This window comes from Schistocerca piceifrons, chromosome X (assembly GCF_021461385.2).
Source record: "Schistocerca piceifrons isolate TAMUIC-IGC-003096 chromosome X, iqSchPice1.1, whole genome shotgun sequence".
NCBI lineage: Eukaryota > Metazoa > Arthropoda > Insecta > Orthoptera > Acrididae > Schistocerca > Schistocerca piceifrons.
In genome coordinates this window covers 620,743,406-620,765,370 of record NC_060149.1, presented here as the reverse complement: position 1 = coordinate 620,765,370, position 21,965 = coordinate 620,743,406, and the positions used below count along the sequence as shown (strand labels likewise).

Genomic DNA, 21,965 nt, shown 5'->3' with positions numbered 1-21,965 from the left:
TTCTTTAAAATATAATTAATTAAGATTATCTTTTTTACATTTTTTTCAATGGGTGTGCTAGATATCTTTCATCAATGAAATAATCATTAATAGATATATCAATTACTATTATTACAATATTTTGAACTGTAAAAGGAAACGAAATGTTAGGTATATTTTCTTCAAGCTCTGTACTGAAGTTTTTATAATCACTTGTTCCGTCTGCATTTTTACTGTCTACTGTATTTAATGTTATGGACCAAAGGAAACATTTTGATCATTAATTTTATATTAATATTAAATTGCTTGGCCCTCTTTTTGTATTCAATATAAGATGGACCTCTTAATGGAACATATCTATTAGTTGCTAAATGCAATCCAAAAGTACTATTTGATGTCCATTCTGATCCATGTATTTGAAAATTAGACATTTGTGTTAAAATATTTTGTTTCCTTTCTTAAATTTTTTAGACATATCCTTTTTTCTAGCAGTCCTATAACTTTGCATTTCATGCCCAAATTCCATAATTTTGTCTTTGATCTGCATTCTGTTTCCACTACAAAATAAAAAAAAAATATTTTGAAGCCACTATTTAATTTTAAATATCATTTAATTTGTAATATCATTTAATTTGTAATATCATTTAATTTGTTTCATAATTTTTGGTTCTGAAGTATTTAATAAATGGTTAGGCTCAGCTAAGTCTATACTGTTTTCGAAATATGTAGGTTGTAATATTTTCAGATGTCTTGTAAACTGTGTAATGATTAACTGTTTTCCAATTTTTTGTTTTCCCAAATGTGTGTTAGTAGAAAAAGGAAATATTTGTTTCAGTAGTTTAGGTTCATCTTTGAAAAGTTCAGGACTGTTTTCACTATTAGCAATAGGTAACTTTTTCCAGTTTTTTTCTTATGATTCTTCTATCAGTGATGATGGTGTGCTTAATTATAAGATTAATTAAATTATCTTTCCACAATATATACTATCCCCTTAAATTATTTCTTATATTATAGTCATGAAGTTGAACCACAGTAAAGTTTATTTTAAAACAGTCATCAGATTCATGATAAGTGGGGCATTCAGCCACAGTGAAGCTATTTAATTGCTCATTCATTTATAAGGAAAATGATTTAATAGATTTAAAAAATAAAAATATGAAATTTAATACACTGATATAAAAATTTAATAGATTAAAATAAAGAAAATATTTTATTAGTTTTTAAAAATGAAATAAACCAATTTATGTAGATTGGGAATATTTGAATGTTAAATTTCAGGAGCTAGTTTAGAAGTTTAAAAATATACTAGATTTGTGTAAAAATAAAAATAAATTATTTAATTTTAAAAATGAAAAATTTCGAGTTAATTTTTTGTCTAGGTTGTGATATTTGAATGCCAGAATGAGGAGATAACTTATTGTTTTTAATTAAGTTTATATTTTTTAAAAATTTTATGTCCAGGTTTTCTTAATTAAGTTAAAAATTTATAACTAACTGATTTTCAATCATTTTCAAATTCAGTTACAATTTATAATCAGCTCATTTTCAATCAGCTCATTTTCAATCACTTCCAAAACGAGCTAAATTTGTACTTTAACTGACTTTTTTACCAGATTTGTTGATGGGATTCAGTTGAAATTTTTTTAGTAATAGGTGATATTTGGGTCCACCCCAATTATTACAAACGGTTAAAATCTATGAAAGTGGGGAGGGATGCCAAATATCATCTACTCGCTTACATCAGAAGTGACTTGCTGATGCAACAAGCACTGTCCTAACGCATCAACCTTTTACCACATGTCCTGGACCATCAGAGGAAACAAGCCATAATATCATTGACACAGCAGAAAGGCTGAGCCACTGTGATGTTTGTGGCTCTGTTATGGCTTCCATGATAGGGATGATGCCTTGGTGAAACAAGGACAGGCCAAGTCCATATAAAAATGACTCATTTCTAGTTAGCAGTATGCAGTCTGACAGATGCCAGCAATGAGGGGCATCTCTGCGAGTCTTTGTGTCGAAATGAGTCTGGAGGCTGCCACCACCAGACTCTGCAGCTGCTAGCTGTAACCCTGCTGCTGACTTGAAAGAAATCCCTTGACTGTGAGGTCAAAAGTGTAATTCCGGGTGTCTGGTCATTCCTTAGTAGTCTAAGATGAACAAGTCACATTTATCTAAATCAATATTTTATAGTTACATATATTTAAATATTTCATTATAATTTAGATATTAACAAATACTGTTCCCTTTATTTTGATTCTTGTCAATTTGGTATTCATACAGTAGTCAAAATAAATGATGCACATTGCTTGAATGGCAATATTGAACATAACAGGTTACAAAACTGATTTTATTCTGTCATGTGCAGTCATAAGGAAACAAAAATAAAGAAGTTAACACATTTCCACTTGATAAACACAAACAAAAACAGAACCCTACAAATGATTTCACTCTAAACTCTACAGTTTCTTTTCACTTTCATCTTGCTCAACTCATTATTTATAAACCAATTGGCCCTCCTCATAATTGGAGCCACTTTTGAATACACATAGGAGTACTCCTTACCAAATTATCCATCATAACGTATATCTGGATGTCAATGTTCATTAATAATGTTTTGGCAATATGCAACATTTACTGCTGTATGTAATACTGGATGACGCTTGCACAAAAGAACACACATTTTGTCCTGTTTTGCAACTTCTTATATTACGCCACCATAGTTTCAGCTTACATTCTGATTTCACACTATTACTGTATCACTCTCTCAAAGATGTTAGTCGTGCGTTCTGGTGTGCTATGAAATAAAGTGATAAAAGGTTCCAGTTAGAGAGCTTTTCTGCAGCGTATATGCAACCCCGCACAAATCAGATGATGGTGCAGAAGCACTGACACGTTGGTAAAAGATTAGTGTGGTCTTCGAACGGAGACTTTCTGATTACCCCTTAGACGTCAAGATCTAACATACAACAGCTAGATTAAATGATGATATGGCACATAGGTGATGAAACTTAAATGGATTACATGCTCACTATAAAGTTTTTCAGTGCACAATACTGACAATAGGACACTCCTTACTACAGGACAGGCTGTTTCAGAAATTTTCACAGAATTTAAGGACGATATTTAGGTACAAATTTCAGGAACGATCAGCATAGTTTGAGTGGGAATAGCGGACTATATCACCCAGTTCTTCCTTTAGCTTTTCTAGCTGTATCCAGATGTGAAGAGAGAAGAAAAATCGTTTCATACTTCAAGGATTAAAATATTTGTATTTTCTGTCTTGAGTGCAGTATTTAGACATCCCCAGAATATTTACGGTTGGTTTCTAGACAGTAACATTTAAAGGTTGTGATTGTTTTAAGCTATTTTCAGCGTCAATGATGATCTGGTTAATGTCTCCCCCCTCTCTAACGCACTATGTGCCCTTCAGTTAAATAATCTATACCTAAGACTCCATCCTTACACATTGTCAAAACTGATGAAATGCCTTAGATTATAGTTTTCTTTACATCGGCTTAAGAGCCCAAACAGTCATCTAGTGGGTGTTAATGAATGTTTAATTTTGAGTAGCACTTAACACGCTTGTGGTAACATGGTTTTAACCATTTAAGGATACCTTGACCCTCTGTTGTGTTGTAAATAGTGCCCTGTTTTCAACAAATGCGATGAAAAGCTCTGTGTAATCTGAAATTTAATTAACCCATTTCCAATATAGTGCAGTGAGAAACTGTATTAAATCATTAATTTACACTGTGTAACACAATTAAAGGATCACTTTTTGAAACTCCGTAATTGTCTTCCATTGCAACGCAGAAGTTGGAAATTTTGCTCAAATGTGCGTAGAACCTTCCTCTGTGATGATACAAAAGCTAGGCACCCTGCGGCGCCACACTCAGGTTCGGCGTCTCTACAGACAGCAAGGTTTCCTCATATGCGGAGAAAAGGCCGTACCTCAGAAGATTAAGTATCGTGTAAGGTGTGTTAATGTCACATAAATGGAAGGGTCGTCACACCCTCTCTTGCCCACATTTCGTCCTTTCTTTTGATGCCTCCGCAATGTAGGTCAGATCCGCGACGCCCAGCGTTGAAATCACGCGGTGGCCGACATACGTATTTCAGACACTCTGCCGCTCAGAATCGACACGGAAATGTCTCAGGAAGTCGCATAAAGGACGTCACTGGAACCACCCATACCATGAGCCGCTGATTCCCACATAGTTTACAGACTGCAACCTAATTGAAAGTGATCTATTTCGTTAGGATTGTAGTGCGTTAGGATTGTAGTGCGACCGCAGTTTTTGTCCCGGTATACGGGGTGGTACTACTGGGGGCCGTTCGAAATCCTTCCACGAAACTTGAACGTGATCTGAAGCAGCAGATTGTGTTGTTGCGTTTTCAACCTTCCTGTGTTACGCGTTATTTCAAGTAACAGCTTAAATTACATGATGGTTGTACATACTTCGTTTCACTGTAGTCCTGCAGAAATGAATAACATCTTTTAAACAACAACACCAGACACTGTGTTTGTAACGAGTAATCGAGGTTGTGTAAAATAGAAATTGTGAACCAAGGTCAAAAGTCAAAAGGCTGTACTTTCTTATCTAATGATTAGAAAGATTCATCATGAACCCAGGCAACTTAATTTTCAAATTTTTTTTCACTAACTAGGAGCACAGTGGTATTTGTGTGAATGCAGCACACCTGCTGGTACTCAGGCTGTCGTGTACCCCAATTTCAAAATCATTATCAACTTCATATGGATAGCTTCAAATTTTTCTTTCAGTTTCTTCTAAAGAAGTTAAAAGGTGTTGGTTATAAGTGACGTGAACTCTGATAACTGCCTTTTACAGGCAGTGTACCAACCCGTCACTCCATCTCGCAGATTGACCCGAAGCTTGAGATTGCAACAGACTCCTCCATATTCGTTACCAGACTGCATATACACATTCCCTGGCTATGGGCCAACACTTACAACAAAATGGATATAAAAAGTGCTTACTCAGTCGCCTTGGACTGGCTACTCAACATTGCGTAGAAGTGTGAAAGGGAACAGGAAAACGTCCAGCCTACTAAATGTTACCCCTTGAGGTGGGAACGGCAAATGCCATAACCTGATCTCCCAGAAACTTGGCTCAGTGGGAGAGGAGTCCAAATAAATGAACACGTATCTCGACATATCCGTATATACTAGAGTATTTCTGAGAAAAAGACAGTCAAAGCTTTCGAGGTAATTTAGGAGTGTTTTAGCTGGAAAAAATTTCAGACTGTTTGATGGTACAGTGGCTGGCGTCGCTGCCTCTCACTTGTGCGCCCCATATTCTAAACTCGATTATTGTTTTTATTTTATTTTCTTCATTTATCTGTCCATGTCCATAGCAGCTTACTACACGAATGTTGCTTATCAAGTTGTAAAATTACAAGAAGTTTCACAATAAGTTTCATAGATTTATTATACAATATACGTGTGTATAGTATTTTCAGGGGTTACACTCTTTCTAAAATCTCATATCCTTATATTTCATTCTTATAGAAGTTCTCAAATTTTATATTTTATTCTTATGTTTATCTTCGAAGAAGATTTGGCGCATTCCCTTGGATGATACTGACCGCAGAAATATTCGAAAATAGAAATTCCAAACACCACGACCACTGCTTGAAGGCAGGCTTACCACAGTGATATTTCTTCGTATGAATCTCATTTGGAAAAGAACGGTCGTTAAAATTTCTGACGATTTCAAGCGTTGGCTATAATTTCGCGTCAAACCACGCATAACTTTATCGAAAACCTCGAGGTTGCAACTGATTATGAATCCACATACAGTACAGGAATTTCACCGAAAACGATCGCAAATAAACATGGATAGATAAATGAAAAACGAAAATAGTGATAATCGGGTTCCGAACATGGGCCGCAAAAGCGTGAAGTCGCGACGCTAGTGACTGTGCCATCGCATTGGCTGAACTGTTTATTCGCTAACAGGCAGACAAAGTACCTCCGAAATTGTGAGCGGCGCTTCCTCAGAAACAGTCCTGTATCTACGTGTAAGCCAAGATATACGTTTGCTTATTTTGACCCTCTTCCACTAAGCCAAGTTTCTGGGAAGTCAGGTTGTGGCACTTGCCGTATTCTTCACGACAGTGGTGACGTTTATACTAACCACTGCGAACGTAATCAGACTGCAGTGGTGGTGCAAAATATTAATACTCAATAATAATAATAATAATAATAATAATAATAATAATAATAATAATAATAATAATAATAATAATAATGGTGTGGTGATGATGATGAAATAAAATACGGAAGTGCAAGAACAAGAAACTTATTTTTAAGAACAGTCGGTATATACTTACTAATCATTGTTCCTGAAAACACGGCCTCTTCTACTTCTGGTGCCAACGACATAAATGCGATAGTATTTATGACAACCTATAAAACAGAAAAGATGATTGCTGTGTTAAGCCACACAGTCATTTCAATGTGGATAAAGGCAGTTAAATAGGAAAAATACCGGTCAACTAGTGCTGGAATGTTAACATTAATGAAGGGCTGAGCATTTGTTGGGTATTATAATTCAAAATAACACAATAAGCCATGATCAAGAATGTACGCTACCATTTGTGAAAATTATAACACCAAAAATTAAATAGAATACGGTATCAAACGTACAGGATACTGAAAGGAGGTTCTGGATATAAAATGACGTTGTTAGTTGTAGACCTTGAGGTCTCTGGACATCAATAACATCTAAGATAAGGTTGAACATACCGAGACAAAGATTTCGCCAAACGTTTTTTTCCACGGGACGAGTAACTTTATGTGTACAGAAATGATATGAATATAAATCTACCAAGATACTAGAGCAACAATGAGCAGACTCGTGCATGTTGCTAATTTCTGTTAGTGTCTCGCGGCCTGAATGGGCTGGCTGATGCCTATCAACAACTGGAGAGAGAGGTGCAAGGGAACTTGGCCTGGTAGTCAACGGCGAAAAGACCAAATATATGTCAATGACCAACCAGCGAAACCTACCAAATCTCAGGATAGCCGACAAGGAGTTTGAAAGGGTGAGAGGCAACAAGTACCTCGGATCGACTATCACTGAGACAAATGACATCAGCAGCGAGGTGAAAGCTAGAATAGCAGCAGGCAACAGATGCTACTTTGCCACACTACCCATACTTAGGAGCTCACTTCTATCACGAAAATCTAAAATATTCATTTATAAACAATTATAAGACCAAGTTTTACGTATGGTACCGTGACATGGACCATGACTGCAAATGGGGAAGGGATCCTTAGCATTTGGGAGAGAAAGGTTCTGCGTAAAATATACGGCCCAATATACGATCAAGAAGGTTGTCGCATCAGTAGGAATGCAGAATTAGAACACCATTAAAATAAGAAGACTGCGATGGACAGGACACGTGGTCAGAATGGAGGAAGATAGAAAATGTAAGAAGATTTTTGATGGCAGGGCTGGAGGCACACAATGGATGGGACGTCCCAGAGAGATGAGTGGACGGAATTGAAGAAGACTTGAAAAAGCTGGGTGTCAGAGGATGAAGACGAGAGCCATGGACCGGATAGAATGGCAGGATATTGTGATGGAGGCCAAGGCCCTCCAAGGGCTGTAGAGCCGAGAAGAAAGAGATAGTTGTGTGTGCTTATCAGTGTTCTTAGGAATGACGTTGTTAGTTATACAGCCTGAGGTCCCTGGAAACCAATAATATCTAATATAAGGTTGAACATACCGAGACAAAAATTTTGCCAAACTATTTTAGTCCACGGGACGCGTCACTATATGTACAGAAAAGATATGAATATAAATCTACCAAGATACTAGAGCAACAATGAGCAGACTCGTGCATGTTGCTAATTTCTGCTACTATCTCGCGGCCTGAATGGGCGGGGCATGGTCCAACTCGTGTAGATCGCCGGACTACATAGCTGACAAGGGAACGGCCCCATCCGGCATGTCGAAACCCACCCTGAAATATTTCATGCAGGAAATTCATTATCAAAATTTTAGGTGCTAAGGGACACTGCAAGTATTTTTAAAAAAATATTAAAGTTATTAATTTTTACTGCAAGAAGACCTCTTATAACAACGCACACTCCCACCCTCTCCCCCCCCCCCGCCCCAACACACACACACCCAACGTACAGCCATGGTGTGCGAATCAGTGAATAAGCAGACGTACCGTGACAAAAGGAAGTAGCGCTGCATAGCTCAAAGCCAAAAGTGCACACGTGTGAATTTTAAGTACTTCAATCAGACCAGAAATGTCTCAGACCATAATTTTTTTGGAATAATTTGCAGTTCATATAGACATATAGACAGCTGAACCGTTGTAGATGCAATTGTTACACAAGTGACTAGTAGAGAAAAGAAAGAAAAATGTTACATTACAGACGACTCCCATCAATCGAGGCGTTAATCTGTTGATATTAAATAATTTACAACAATTCCTGTAGAACAGTTCTTCATCGTCAAACAGTTGAGCAGTTATGTGACGTGAAGCCTGTGCTTCTCTACATCGCTCCGCGAATGCAGACGCTTCTTCCAACGTCGAAACACGAAATGCTGCCTTCCACCTTAGCATCTGAACGCCAGGTGCATCCTGAACTTGACAGTCATCGCAAGAATATGACGTGAGGATCCAGCCATCTCCGCCCTCCGTGGGTTATCAACAGAAAATCAGTATGATTTGGAGCCTGGAGCATGACGCAGCCCAACGACTTTGTAACCGCCGCCGTCAGTCTCATTCACTACGGCCAAGAGACACAGGAACTTGATGACGCGGCAGCAGCAACAGAACGTGTTGTCAGCAGCCGGAGACAGTCGCACTGTAGAAACTCCGTCATATTCATTGCATCGCCAACAACTGATAGCGAGCGAGTCTCAATACAGAATTCATTGTGACCATCATCAGGGATTCTTCAGCTGTACCGCCAGCAAATGATTGCAAACAAGTCTCAATAACAGTCATTGTAACCATCATGGGTCTTCTTCAGCTGCACAACACCCAACCTCAGCAGACACTCCTCACTCCCAGCCCACACTAAAGTCATCTAAGAAACATGGGTAGGTAGGTTCCAGAAGAATGTCTTTCACTTCCAACTGCTATCAGACCGACTTCTGAGTATGAAGATGACGATAGATCTTCTGCAATAGAACAAATCAAGTAGCTCAGAGCTAAGTAGAGTTACGGTAACTAAGGGAGGAAAGGAAGGAATTGTCACTTCATAATAAACCTATCCTGGATATCAACACCGTTGCATTTATCAGCCCTTTATTTATTTATTTATTTACACGTCAAGTTCCGTAGGACCAAATTGAGGAGCAAATATCCAAGGTAATGGAACGTGTCAGTACATTAAATTACAACATAAAAATAATAACAGATAAAAATAAATGTTTATGAACCAGAAAAACGTCAGTCCACAAGTTAAAGCAAACACAGTCAACAATACAATAAGAATCAGCTTAATTTTTCAAGGAATTCCTCGACAGAATAGAAGTAGCGACTCATGAGGAAACTCTTCAGTTTCGATTTGAAAGCGCGTGGATTACTGCTAAGATTTTTGAACTGGAGTGGTAGCTTCTTGAAAATGGATGCAGCAGTATACTGCACACCTTTCTACACAAGAGTTAAGGAAGTCCGAGCCAAATGCAGGCTTGATTTCTGCCGAGTATTAACTGAGTGAAAGCTGCTTATTCTTGGGAATAAACTAATACTGTTAACAAGAAATGACAGTAAGGAATAATTACATTGAGAGGCCAATGTCAGAATACCCAGACTCGTGAATAGGGGCCGACAAGAGGTTCGTGAAATTACATCACTTATAGCCCGAACCGCCCGTTTCTGAGCCAAAAATATCCCTTTAGTATGGGAAGAGTTACCCCAAAATATAATACCATACGACATAAGCGAATGAAAATAAGCAAAGTAGACTAATTTTCGTATCGACCGATCACTCACTTCTGATACCGTTCGAATATTAAAAATTGCAGTATTTAGTCTTTGAACAAAATCCTGAACGTGGGCTTTCCACGATAGCTTACTATCTATCTGAACACCTAGAAAATTGAACTGTTCAGTTTCACCAGTCATATGCCCGTTCTGTAAAATTAAAAATGTCAGGTTTCGTTGAATTGTGTGTCAGAAACTGTAAAAACTGAGTCTTACTGTGATTTAGCGTTAGTTTATTTTCTACAAGCCATGAACTTAGGTCATGTACTGCACTATATGAAACCAAGCCAATGTTGCACAGCCGGCCGGTGTGACCGTGCGGTTAAAGGCGCTTCAGTCTGGAACCGCGTGACCGCTACGGTCGCAGGATCGAATCCTGCCTCGGGCATGGATGTGTGTGATGTCCTTAGGTTAGTTAGGTTTAATTAGTTCTAAGTTCTAGGCGACTGATGACCTCAGAAGTTAAGTCGCATAGTGCTCAGAGCCATTTTTTTAGCCAATGTTGCACACAACATCCTTTACTACCAAGCTAATGTCATCAGCAAACAGAAATATTTTAGAGTTACCCGTAATATTAGAGGGGGTATCATTTATATAAATAAGGAACAGGAGTGGCCCCAACGCTGATCCCTCGGGCGCCCCCCACTTGATCCCACTCAGACCCCACAACACAGCCGTTATCAACATTGTGAATAATGACCTTTTGCTGCCTGTTGCTAAAGTAAGAAGTGAACCAGTTGTGAGCTACTCCGCATATTCCGTAATGATCCAACTTCTGGAGCAATATTTTGTGATCAACACAATCAAATGCCTTAGTTAAATCAAAAAATACTCCAAGCGTTCGAAACCTTTTGTTTAGCCCATCCAGTACCTCACAGAGAAAAGAGAATATAGCATTTTCAGTTGTTAAACGACTTCTAACGCCGAACTGTACATTTGATAGGAAATCATGTGATATAAAATGATCAATTATCCTTACATACACGGCCTTTTCAATAACTTTTGCATACACTGATGGCATGGAAATAGGCCTAAAACTATCTACATTATCTCTTTCTCCCTTTTTATAAAGCGGCTTTGCTAGTGAGTACTTTAATCGCTCAGGAAACTGACCATTCCTAAAGAAAAAATTACAAATATGGCTAGATACGGGGCTAACATGTGCAGCAAAGTACTTTAATACTCTGCTAGACACTCCATGATAACCATGAGAAATGTTAGTCTCCAGTGATTTAATTACTGACTCAATCTCCCTCTTGTCTGTATCACAGAGGAGTATTTCAGACATCAATCTCGGAAAGGCATTTGCCAAGAAAGCTATACGATTTCTTGTAGAAACTAAATTTTTATTTAATTCACCAGCAATGCTCAGCAAATGATTGTTAAATACCGTAGATATATCTGATTTATCAGTAACAGAAATAATTTTACCGCGAACTGACTTTATATCGTCGACCTTGTGCTGCTGACCAGACACTTCCTTCACAACTGACCATATGGTTTTAATTTTATCCTGTGAATTAGCTATTCTATTTGCATACCACATACTCGTTGCCTTCTTAATAACATTTTTAAGCACTTTACAATACTGTTTGTAATGGGCTACTGTAGCTTCGTTGCGACAACTTCTAACATTTTGATATAATTGCCGCTTTGTTGTACAAGATATCCTTAACCCCCTAATCAGTCACCCAGGCTGCCTATTACTGCTAGTACCCCGTTTAGTACGTTCTAATATAAAACAACTCTCCAAGAGCATGAGCAATGTGTTAAGGAAAGCATTGAATTTACCATCTATGTTATCGGCACCCTTGTTCCTTGACAAAGTTTAAAAAACTCTCTATTGCTGCTGGATTAACTTTCCTACGTAGTTTTTAATTAAATATGACATTGGTTTGAGTACCAAAGCCTTTTAGTGTTAAAATTTGTGCACGTGATCTGAAACTCCATTCTCGCTTTTACTACCAGAACGCCCATCTAGTAATGAATAAAAATATTGTCTATGTCTGTGCTACTGTTCCCCTGCACCCTAGTTGGAAAAAACACAATCTGCATCAGATCATATGAATTTAGAAAATCTACCAACATCATTTTTCTTGTACCATCATATACAAATTTAATACTGAAGTCATCACATATAACTAATGTCTAGTACTTCCTATAAAGTGAATCAAGTACCTTCCCTAGCCTGAGCAGAAATGCTATGAAGTCGGAGTTAGGGGACGTATAAACAACAACAATTAGAAGTTTAGTTTCACTAAATTCAACTAATGCTGCACAACTTTCAAATATCTGTTCAGTGCAGTGTCGTGATACGTCTATGGACTCAAATGAAATAGTGTTTTTTACGTACATAGCCACTACCCCACGTCGCAAGGAGCTCCTTGAGGAACACCCAGCTAATCTGTATCCTGGTAAAGGAGGCCTCTGAATTGTCAAATTATTCAAGTGTTGCTCTGATATACCAATAATTTTAGAATCAACACCTATAAGCATTTCACTAACTTTATCTGTAATACCTCGTGTATTTTGATGAAATATGCTAATGCCTTCTCTACTTGGAAACTTTACATCCTCGGAAGGTGAGCCCTTAGTTAGAGGGACTTCCTTTAAGCAGGTATACCTATCAGCTGACTTCAGTCTGAAAACGGTGCAGCTCTAACACTAACTACTACAGGAATTTTTCCATGAGTGACCCCACCACCACAACCCACTACACTGTCACCTATAAGCTTAGCTGGCCTTCCCTTCCCATACCTATTGAGGTGCAGGCCATTCCTAGTGAAACCCGATCTACTGACAGACCCAACTGGCACCACTGAGATGTGACCCAAGCCCTCTGCCATCAGCGTCACTCCCCCCACCCCCATCCAGTCCCATGTTAACGCGCCTAACAGCCGCATTAAGGTGAGGCCGATCATGACGCTGAAACAGTTACACGAAATGAACATTAGTGCCACCAGTCTGAGTTGCTATCTTTATCAGGTCACCACCTACATCATATTCCCCGTCCCTATCAAGACTGTTCCCTGCTCCACCCACTATCACTATCTGATCCTCCTTCGTAAAATTCCTACATAACTCCCCTATGCTGTCAGTCACTTGAGCCTACCCTGCACTAGGCTTCACAATGCTGGTGACCTGGTACTCACTCCCCAACACTTCCTGCAACTGCTGGCCCACACCTCTACCGTGAGAACTACCTAGCAGTAGAACCTTCTTCTTCCTGTTAGACTTTTCAGCTAACCTAGACCTCCCTACATCTACAGCTACACGAGGCTCCTCTCCACTCAACCCTGACAGTGAGTCAAATCTATTGCATATATGCAAAGTAAACCTGCGTGGATACCTCCTCCTCCTCCTAGCTGCCTTCTTGCCAACTGCCAGTTCCCATTTCCCACCACCGTTCAACCGCCTCAACCTATCTAGTTCCTCCTTTGCGCGTTGTAACTGCACCTGAAGGGTACAGATCTTACGCTCCTGCTCCTCTATCAACTTATTTGTACTACAGATTCTGCATTACCAGGTGAGAATCTCACTAAAATGACCACTGGCTTCCCCACTGCATTCCCCCCAATGAAAATTCTTTGAAGGAATCCCTTACCGTAACCCACTACTCATAAACCTACGACAGAGCCCACACTTCTCCCTCATGGTAAAATTTTACAGTTACTGAAAAAAACTATATGTCGACGTTACCAAAGTTCAGTTACACCAGCACAACTATTTATAGAACTAATAATAATGGTCTCGAAATTATCTGCCTACTAAGAAAGCAACTACTTGTGTTAATACTACTAGACCACAGCTGATACCAATACCAACAAAACTTTACAAAATTATTAGCTAAAACCAAAAAATTCAAACGGACACTGGAACACTAAACGAAGTTAAAACACTGAATGAAAATTTTACTGAAATATTCCACCAGGAACAGTAAGAAACGTCAGTTGAAAAATAAAGCACGAAATTCACTAAACGACTTCAACGCACAGAAAATTGTAAAAAACACAGCGAGCGAACGTTTCCAAACGCAGGGAAGGATGTCCTTGTATTTTCCTGTAATTTTGACACAGCCACTAATGAGCAAATGCTAAGTTTGATGAAGCTAAAACTAGCAGAGGGCGCTAGGACATATGCTATGTGACACAAAAAGTTGAGATGTCTTCAGGGAAGCGTTGGTCGAAAGATACAGGAGAAAGAATACGTCGAAATACTACCATAAGCAACTTAACAGTATGTTTCAAAAGCACAGGGAATCAATAGAGAGTTTTGTAGACTGTATTTGTGAAATTAATTTCAGTACATATGATATCACGGATGATGAAAATACCACCAAGGTCACCTTGCAGGAAGCTGAACAGAGAGCACGTGCCACGTTTTTACAGAGGTTACAGCCACAAATGTCAAAGAATTCTCATGGAATTCCCAACGACTCTGAGTGAAACAACAGAAACCGCAGTACCACAATCTGAGACAGATATGGTCACCAAGTCATGGTGAAAGAAGGCAATATTTAATACGGATGTTAAATGATTTGGATGTGGTTGCACAGAGTATATGGAACGTAATTACAGAGAACAGCAGTGCCATATATGCAAACGACTGGGACATTCTGGGCGGAATTGTAATGACAGACATTCACAGAGTCATGGAAGATGCTCACACGGCGGACCTCGCACGTCGCAGTTAAATGGGGCGAGGGAAATTGTGTAAACCGTACAAAGCTCCCAGAAAGAGTTAGCACAAGTGTGAAATCAGTGACAGACTTTTTCTGATTGGTTACGAAACTGAAGATTGTTTGAAATTTTATTTGACACTGGATCTCAGCTATGGGTGGCAACCAAAGGCATATTTGATAAAGTAAAAGTAAATCAGCGATGCTGGGCATTAAGCAGCCATACGTGGGGGTCATTTAGATCCGCCCAGTTCAGAGGTAATAAGTTTCGGAGTGGGGGAAAGTAACTTGAGTGTTGATGTAGAAGTTCTTCCTACGGTTGGAAGTGGCTATAATTCATTCTTGGATTAGATTTCCTGGTTGCACATAACGCCAAAGTTGACGTGAAACGGCGTATAGTAGAACTAAATGGAGCACCATTTGACATTGGTTCTATGACCAGAAAACCATAACTATCACAAGGTTCACCCCTAGACCAGGTACAGCTGCCTAAACTGCGTACAAAGTTTGTTAAAATCTCGTGAGATATTGAAAGGTACTGGAAAGACCTGAGATGATATAGGAGCTGATCTGCAAATGAATTCTTTATATATTATTGAGACTTTGTCTGAAAATGAAGTATTGGGTAAGGTAAAATGTCTTGCATGGCGTAGTGTATCATATGTACAGGAAATTGATGGAAGCAAAGTAGTGCCTGTGGAATAAATATATAGCGTTGGTTGATCCTCGTGACCCACGCCAGTCATACCACTAGTTCAGCATTGAAAACGAAGTTCCTTTTCATAAGGAACACTATGTACCTCCTCAAAACGTAAAGCCTGATGTGGAATATTTTGTAACCCAACGGCTTCAAGATGCGATCACAGAAACAAGTAACGGCCGCTGGTCAGCACCTGTCAGCATCGCACCCAAAAAATCTCAGATGGCAGCGCAGCATAGCTCGATGCCAAATGTATCTGGGCCATTGTCAACATTTTACAGCTATGGAACTATGAAGTGGTACCATCAGTTACAGGTAGCACCTGAAGATCATCCGAAGACAGCATTCTCAACACCATCTGATGATCATCAATATCTCCACATGTCTTTTGGCTGAAAAACACATCACCTACTTTCCAGCGATTATTAAATGGTGTATTGCGAGGATTAGAACCGAAGAAATGCTTGGTCTATTTAGACGATATAATTGTGTTCTCCAACGATATAAAATAGTTCAAATGTCTCTGAGCACTATGGGACTTAACTTCTGAGGTGATCAGTCCCCTAGAACTTAGAACTACTTAAACCTAACTAACCTAAGGACATCACACACATCCATGCCCGAGGCAAGAATCGAGCCTGCGACCGCAGCGGTCGCGCGGTTCCAGACTGTAGCGCCTAGAACCGCTCGGCCACTCTGGCCGGCTCCAAGGATATAATTGTATTCTCTAAAGATATTCAGGAGCATATAGTGGGTTTACTTGAAATTTTAAATCGTCTACATACAGCACAGTTTCGCCTCACTCTATAAAGTGCCATTTCATTTTACAGGAAGTCTCTTACTTGGGCCATATTATCCACCAAAATGGGGTCCGCGCCAATCCGTGACTTGTGGGTTCTGATAAATACTTTCCGACGACCACTACACTAGAGAAACTGCATTTACGTTTAAGCCTCGTAACTTTTTATTTAAAATTAATGCCAAAATTTTCTGAAACTATGAGACCCCACTCTGTTGTTAAGAAAGGGGATAAAATTTCATTGGTTTTAAGATTGTGAAGGAGAATTTCTAAAAATAAAATATTTATTCACGTCTACTCCAGTTCTTGCCCTTTTCTCACGTGATATACTGAGAACAATGGACGAAGGGCAACAGGCAGATTTCATATTGCTAGATTTCCGGAAAGCATTTGACACGGTGCACCATTGCAGGCTGTTAACGAAGGTACAAGCATATGGAATAAGTTAGCAGATATATGTGAGGCTCTTCTAAAATAGTATAACCCACTATGCTGTCCTCGACGGCGAGTGTTCATCAGAGACAAGTGTATCGTCAGGAGTGCACCAGGGAAGTGTGCTAGGACCACTGTTGTTCTCTATAAATATTAATGATTAATCGGACAGGGTGGGCTGTAATCTACGGTTGTTTACTTATGATGCCATGGTGTATTGTAAGGTGTCAAAGTTGAGTGACTGTAGGAAAATACCAGACGACTTAGAGAAAATTTCCAGTTGCCATGATGAATGGCAATTAGCCCTAAATGTGGAAAAATGTAAGTTAAGGCGGATGAGTAGGAAGAACAAACCTGTAATGTTCGGATACAGTATCACTCGTGTCATGCTTGACACAGTCAAGTCGTTTAAATATCAGGGCTTAGCGTTGCAGAGCGATATGAGGTGGAACGAGCGTGTGAGAACTGTGGTGGGGAAGGAAAGTGGTAGGCTTCGGTTTATTGGGAGAATTTTGGGAAACAGTGCTAGCCTGTAAGGTAGACCGCATATAGGCCTCTGGTGCGACCTATTCTTGAGTACGGATCGAGTGTTTGGAACCAATTTTAGTTCGAATTGAAGGAATACATCGAAGCAATTCAGAGGCGGGCTGCTAGATTTGTTACCGGTAGGTTTGAACAACATATGTGTTACGTAGATGCTTCGGGAACTCAAATGGGAATCCCTGGAAGGAAGGCGATGTTCTTTTCGAGAAACTACTGAGAAAATTTAGAGAACCGGTATTTTAAGGTGGCTGCCAAACGATTCTACTGCCGCCAAGACCATGAAGAAAGATACGAGAAATTAGGGCTCATATGGAGGTGTACAGACAAGTCGTTTTTCCCTCACTCTATTTGCTAGTGGAACAAGGGGGAAATGACAAGTAGTGGCACAGAGTACCTTCTACCACGCACCGTACGGTGGCTTGCGGAGTATCTATATAGATGTAGATTACTAGGTTCAGTTTATACTGTCCTGCAACTCCTGCAGTTTCACCTTACGCTGTGTATTGAGTCAGGAAATACGTCGTCAGGAACACTGCACAGCCTATACAACTATGAAACGTCCCCTTAGAAAAATTAATGAATTACTGTGCTGATAAACTTCTTACATTATTTGGTTTTCAAACAGCTGAGCAAAACTGAACGTACTCAGACATTTCGCTCTTTACTTATTCTGATCAACACTAAACTGACACACAATATTTTTAGCGCAACGCAATCTGACTTTCAAAAATCCTTACAAAAGAATGGCCCTGACTGACATTAACCTATACCTTTCACAAATCACTTACCTCACAAAAATCTTCGTTACTCGAACTACTGCAATACAGCGAGCGCCGCTACTGCCAGCTAAATAAAAGATTCTAACTACTGAAGGCACTAACTACTGATAGGCATAGTTAGCAAATCAAAGATTTTGATAGAGAACAAACAATGTATTTACCTTAATAGTGTTCAAAGGTCATAATATATAGCAGTTCATGACACCCAGTCTTGCAAATTAACTGTCTCTGATGGACACACGTCCAGATCATCCGCTCTCAAAACTCCGCCATCTCTCTCCCCACATCCACCACTGCTGGCGGCTCACCTCCAACTGCGCAACGCTACGCGCTGTTAACAGCCAACAGCCCAACACTACAATAGCGAATATTACAGCAATGCCAACCAGCCACAGACTGCACACAGCACAGCCAGTGATTTTCATACAGTGCGCTACGTGGCGTTACCAATATAAAAACCTAGACAGCCTACTTACACAACCAGACAGCTTATTTGGGCAGAAGAAAATTATTCAATAGCTGAGAAAGAATTGCTGACTTTATGTCTGATATTATTTGTAGATATGTCCTTTTTGAGCAAATAACCGATTATGCAGCACTCAAATGCAGTCCAATTAGTAGGTTAACTAGATGGATACTGGATCTCAGGGAGTTCGATTTTGAAGGAACACACTGTCCTGGAAGGACACATGCAAATGCAGATGGCCTGAGTCACAAAGTACACATTGTGGATTGTGCTGGCATAGACGAGGATGAGTAGAAGGAAGCATAAAGGAATTATCCAGATTGTCAACAGTCTGTCAGACAGCCACAATTCATTATGGAGCACAGAGTGTTGCACAGGAAGACAAGGTGCGGGCTATGCATAGTAGTACCAGAGAAATTGTGAAACGAAATACTGAGTCAGGCCCATGAGTGCATTTTAGAATTTGGAAATTGGTGGTAAGGTCTTATGGGATCAAACTGTAAGGTCATCGGTCCCTAAGCTTACGCACTACTTAATCTAACTTAAAGTAACTTAGGCTAAGGACAACACACACACACACACACCGATGCCCGAGGGAGGACTCGAACATCCGACGGAGGGAGCCGCGCGGACCGTTACAAGACGCCTATGACCGCGCGGCTACCCCGCGCGGCTGTATTTTAGCAGGACACACAGGTTGGAGGGCAACATAACCCAGAGTAATTAAAAAATACTGGTGAGTAACACACGGACATGAAGTCGATTTTCACATACAGAATTGTATACTATTAGCACAAAGGACAGAGCATAGTCACCAAAGTTCTCTGGTGCTAAGGTTACTCAAGGCAGATAAATCATCTGAAATGATTGGGATGGATATTAATAGCCCATTCATGCAAACACAAGCAGGAAACCGTTACGTGTTCATAATAATCGATCGTTTTTCATGTTTCGTTCCATGATAGTCATACCAAACAAACAGGCCGAAACAGTAGCACACGCAATGGTGAATCAGTGGATACTGAAATACAAAAAGCCTGAGACGGTAATAACTGAACAAATTACACTCCAGTGGGATAAAAATTAGTACGCCCCTTTAGAGGCTGTCAACTCACTCAATATTTATTGTCGCCACAGGGCATATGGAGCGCATGAAATACAGAACAATAGCAAGCGGGACTGAGGTACCAGATATCGACCCACGCTGACACACCAATGTTAGTACGTGGCGTAGCCTTCAGGGGCAACAGTGCAGGCACTCACTCTCGCATCCAACCGATCACATATAGTGAATACCGTCCCGGGAAAAGTAACGCCATGCCTACTCAAACTGTTCACATAGTTCTGTAAGAGTTGTTGGTTGACGAGTCATATGAGCCACTTCTTCTCTCATCATATCCCACACATGCTCAATTGGAGATAAGTCTGCAGGTCATGCTTGCCAGGGAAGTTGCTGCACGTCTTATAGAACACGTCGAGTTTCACGGGCAATGTGTGGACGAGCATTATTCTATTGGAACAACACATCACCTTACTGTATCAAGAATGGCAAAAGAATGGGTTTAATAACATTCTGTACCTACCAAGCGCTGGTTAGCGTCCGCTCCAGGAACGCCATAGGCGAACGAGAGTTGCAGCTTATCACACCTCAGACCAAAGGGCCTGGGGTGGGGCCAGTGTGTCTAGGATGAATACATTCTAAAATACAGCACTCACGAGGTCTTCGTCGTACACACAAACGACCATCACTTGTTTGCAGGCAGAATCTGCATTCATCGCTGTAGACCACATTGCGCCATTCCATCTTCCAAGCGATCCTCTGACCGAGCCATGCACGTTGTTGCCGTGGTGTCAGAGGGAGACGTGCTAGAGGTGTGCGTGACCTTAGCCACACATCTAATAAACAGCTGTAAGAGGTGCCATTGCTGCCGTTACAGTACGACGATCCTGGTGGGGGGTCTGTGCTGTGTGGACGTCCAGAACATCGTCAAAATAGTATGAAATGTTCACATGAGCACTGATACCAGCGTCGTTGCACAACTGACGCAGCATGTGCAACTTGTGTGGCAGTTCTCCAAAAGGACCATCCCGCCACTCAGAAGGCCACAATTTGACTCCTTTCAGACTCTCTCAGTTGGTTGTAGGAAGCACTAGTGCATCTCTGTGGCATAGTTGCCTGCATGCTTCACATGTTTGCTTCACACGGATGTTTCTGGCTGTGAGCAATCCCTATCAAAGGATGGACACAAATGTCGCTCTGGTAGCTACGCCACTGCTCTATCTGTTGGCGTACAACGTTGAAACAATTATCAGTACTTTTACTACCCTCAGGTGGTATGTGGCGTCATCTCATCAAAATCGAAGTCGTCTTTCCTGATGTACTAACTTTTTTTCCGGTGGTGAATATGTCCGAGCAGTTATGCCGACCATTGCACATTAAGAAACTTCAGACCAGTGCTTCACATTCACAGGCAAACGGTCGAACAGAGAGCGTTTAATCGACAACTGCAACGATGCTAAGTTGCTGTGTTAACTTGCGGCATTATAACTGGGACGCTCTAATTGCATACGTAATGGGAGCGTATAATGCGAAAACCCAAGAGGGAACACGGTTCTTCCTGTATGAGATTGATTCTGGTCTGAGAGAGCTGTCTCCTTTTGAGTGTTGTAAGTGGCAGGTGGAAAAGATGAACAGCACAGCTTTGGAATGGCAAGACAGGATATATAATACAAAAGCAGTGTTACCTAGGTACCACGTAGATCAATGGGTTATGATGAACAACCCGTATGTCCCGAAAGGAAAATCTAAAAAGTTTGTGACACGTTTTCAAGGCCCGTTTCAGGGGATAGAAATAATATTGTATGTTAATGCCAAGCTATAATTTCCATCTCTCCCCCACATCATAGTTCACGCCAGTGAACTTCGTCCCTTTAACGGGACCATAGAGGTTCTGTCTCCACTGTCAGCAGCTTCCTTGAAAGAAGATGATAATCGGGGGAAAAGGGAAGGAAAAAAGGGAAAACAAAATGAAAAGCCTCGTCATAATAGGTCTATTGTGCTGGTGCAGGGGGGCAGAAGCAATCAAAGTAAGTCCTCTAACATGTAGTGTCTGGTTTACATGACAAAACGACGTGATACTGTCAGATCATCAGAATAGATTACAATATTAGGGTGCAGGGAACGAAATTAGGAGGGTGGAAGTTACAGCTCATGGACGTTACAGCTCCTGATAAATATGGAGTGTGACGAAAAAGAGTTGGCTAGGCGTGGCAAGTCGAATTTCGAAAACAGTTATCGGAATAGCAGAAGCAGAGGACCTAGAAACTACTAATAAGGCGTAACAAAAAGTACAGGCCAATATAAAAGGCAGCAAGGATAGTGGTCTTGCACACTGGCCACCTCACCAGTCTGGAGAAAGCCAGAATAAACATTAACGGCCGGCCGCTGTGACCAAGCGGTTCTAGGCGCTTCGGTCCGGAACCGCGTGACTGCTACGGTCGCAGGTTCGAATCCTGCCTCGGGCATGGATGTGTGTGATGTCCTTAGGTTGATTAGGTTTAAGTAGTTCTATGTTCTAGGGGACTGATGACCTCAGATGTTAAGTCCC

The 21,965-nt window shown here is 40.4% G+C and overlaps 1 protein-coding gene across 1 annotated transcript in view; it reads right to left on the bottom strand.

Annotated features, from left to right (window-relative positions):
• Positions 1 to 16,189, bottom strand: part of LOC124722555 (octapeptide-repeat protein T2-like) — a 62,674-nt gene extending 46,485 nt beyond the window's left edge. Inside the window, exon 1 of the mRNA XM_047247697.1 lies at positions 16,181 to 16,189. Within this exon, the coding sequence (XP_047103653.1) occupies positions 16,181 to 16,189 (9 nt within the window). The remainder of the gene's footprint in view (positions 1 to 16,180) is intronic.
• Positions 16,190 to 21,965: the final 5,776 nt, after the last annotated feature.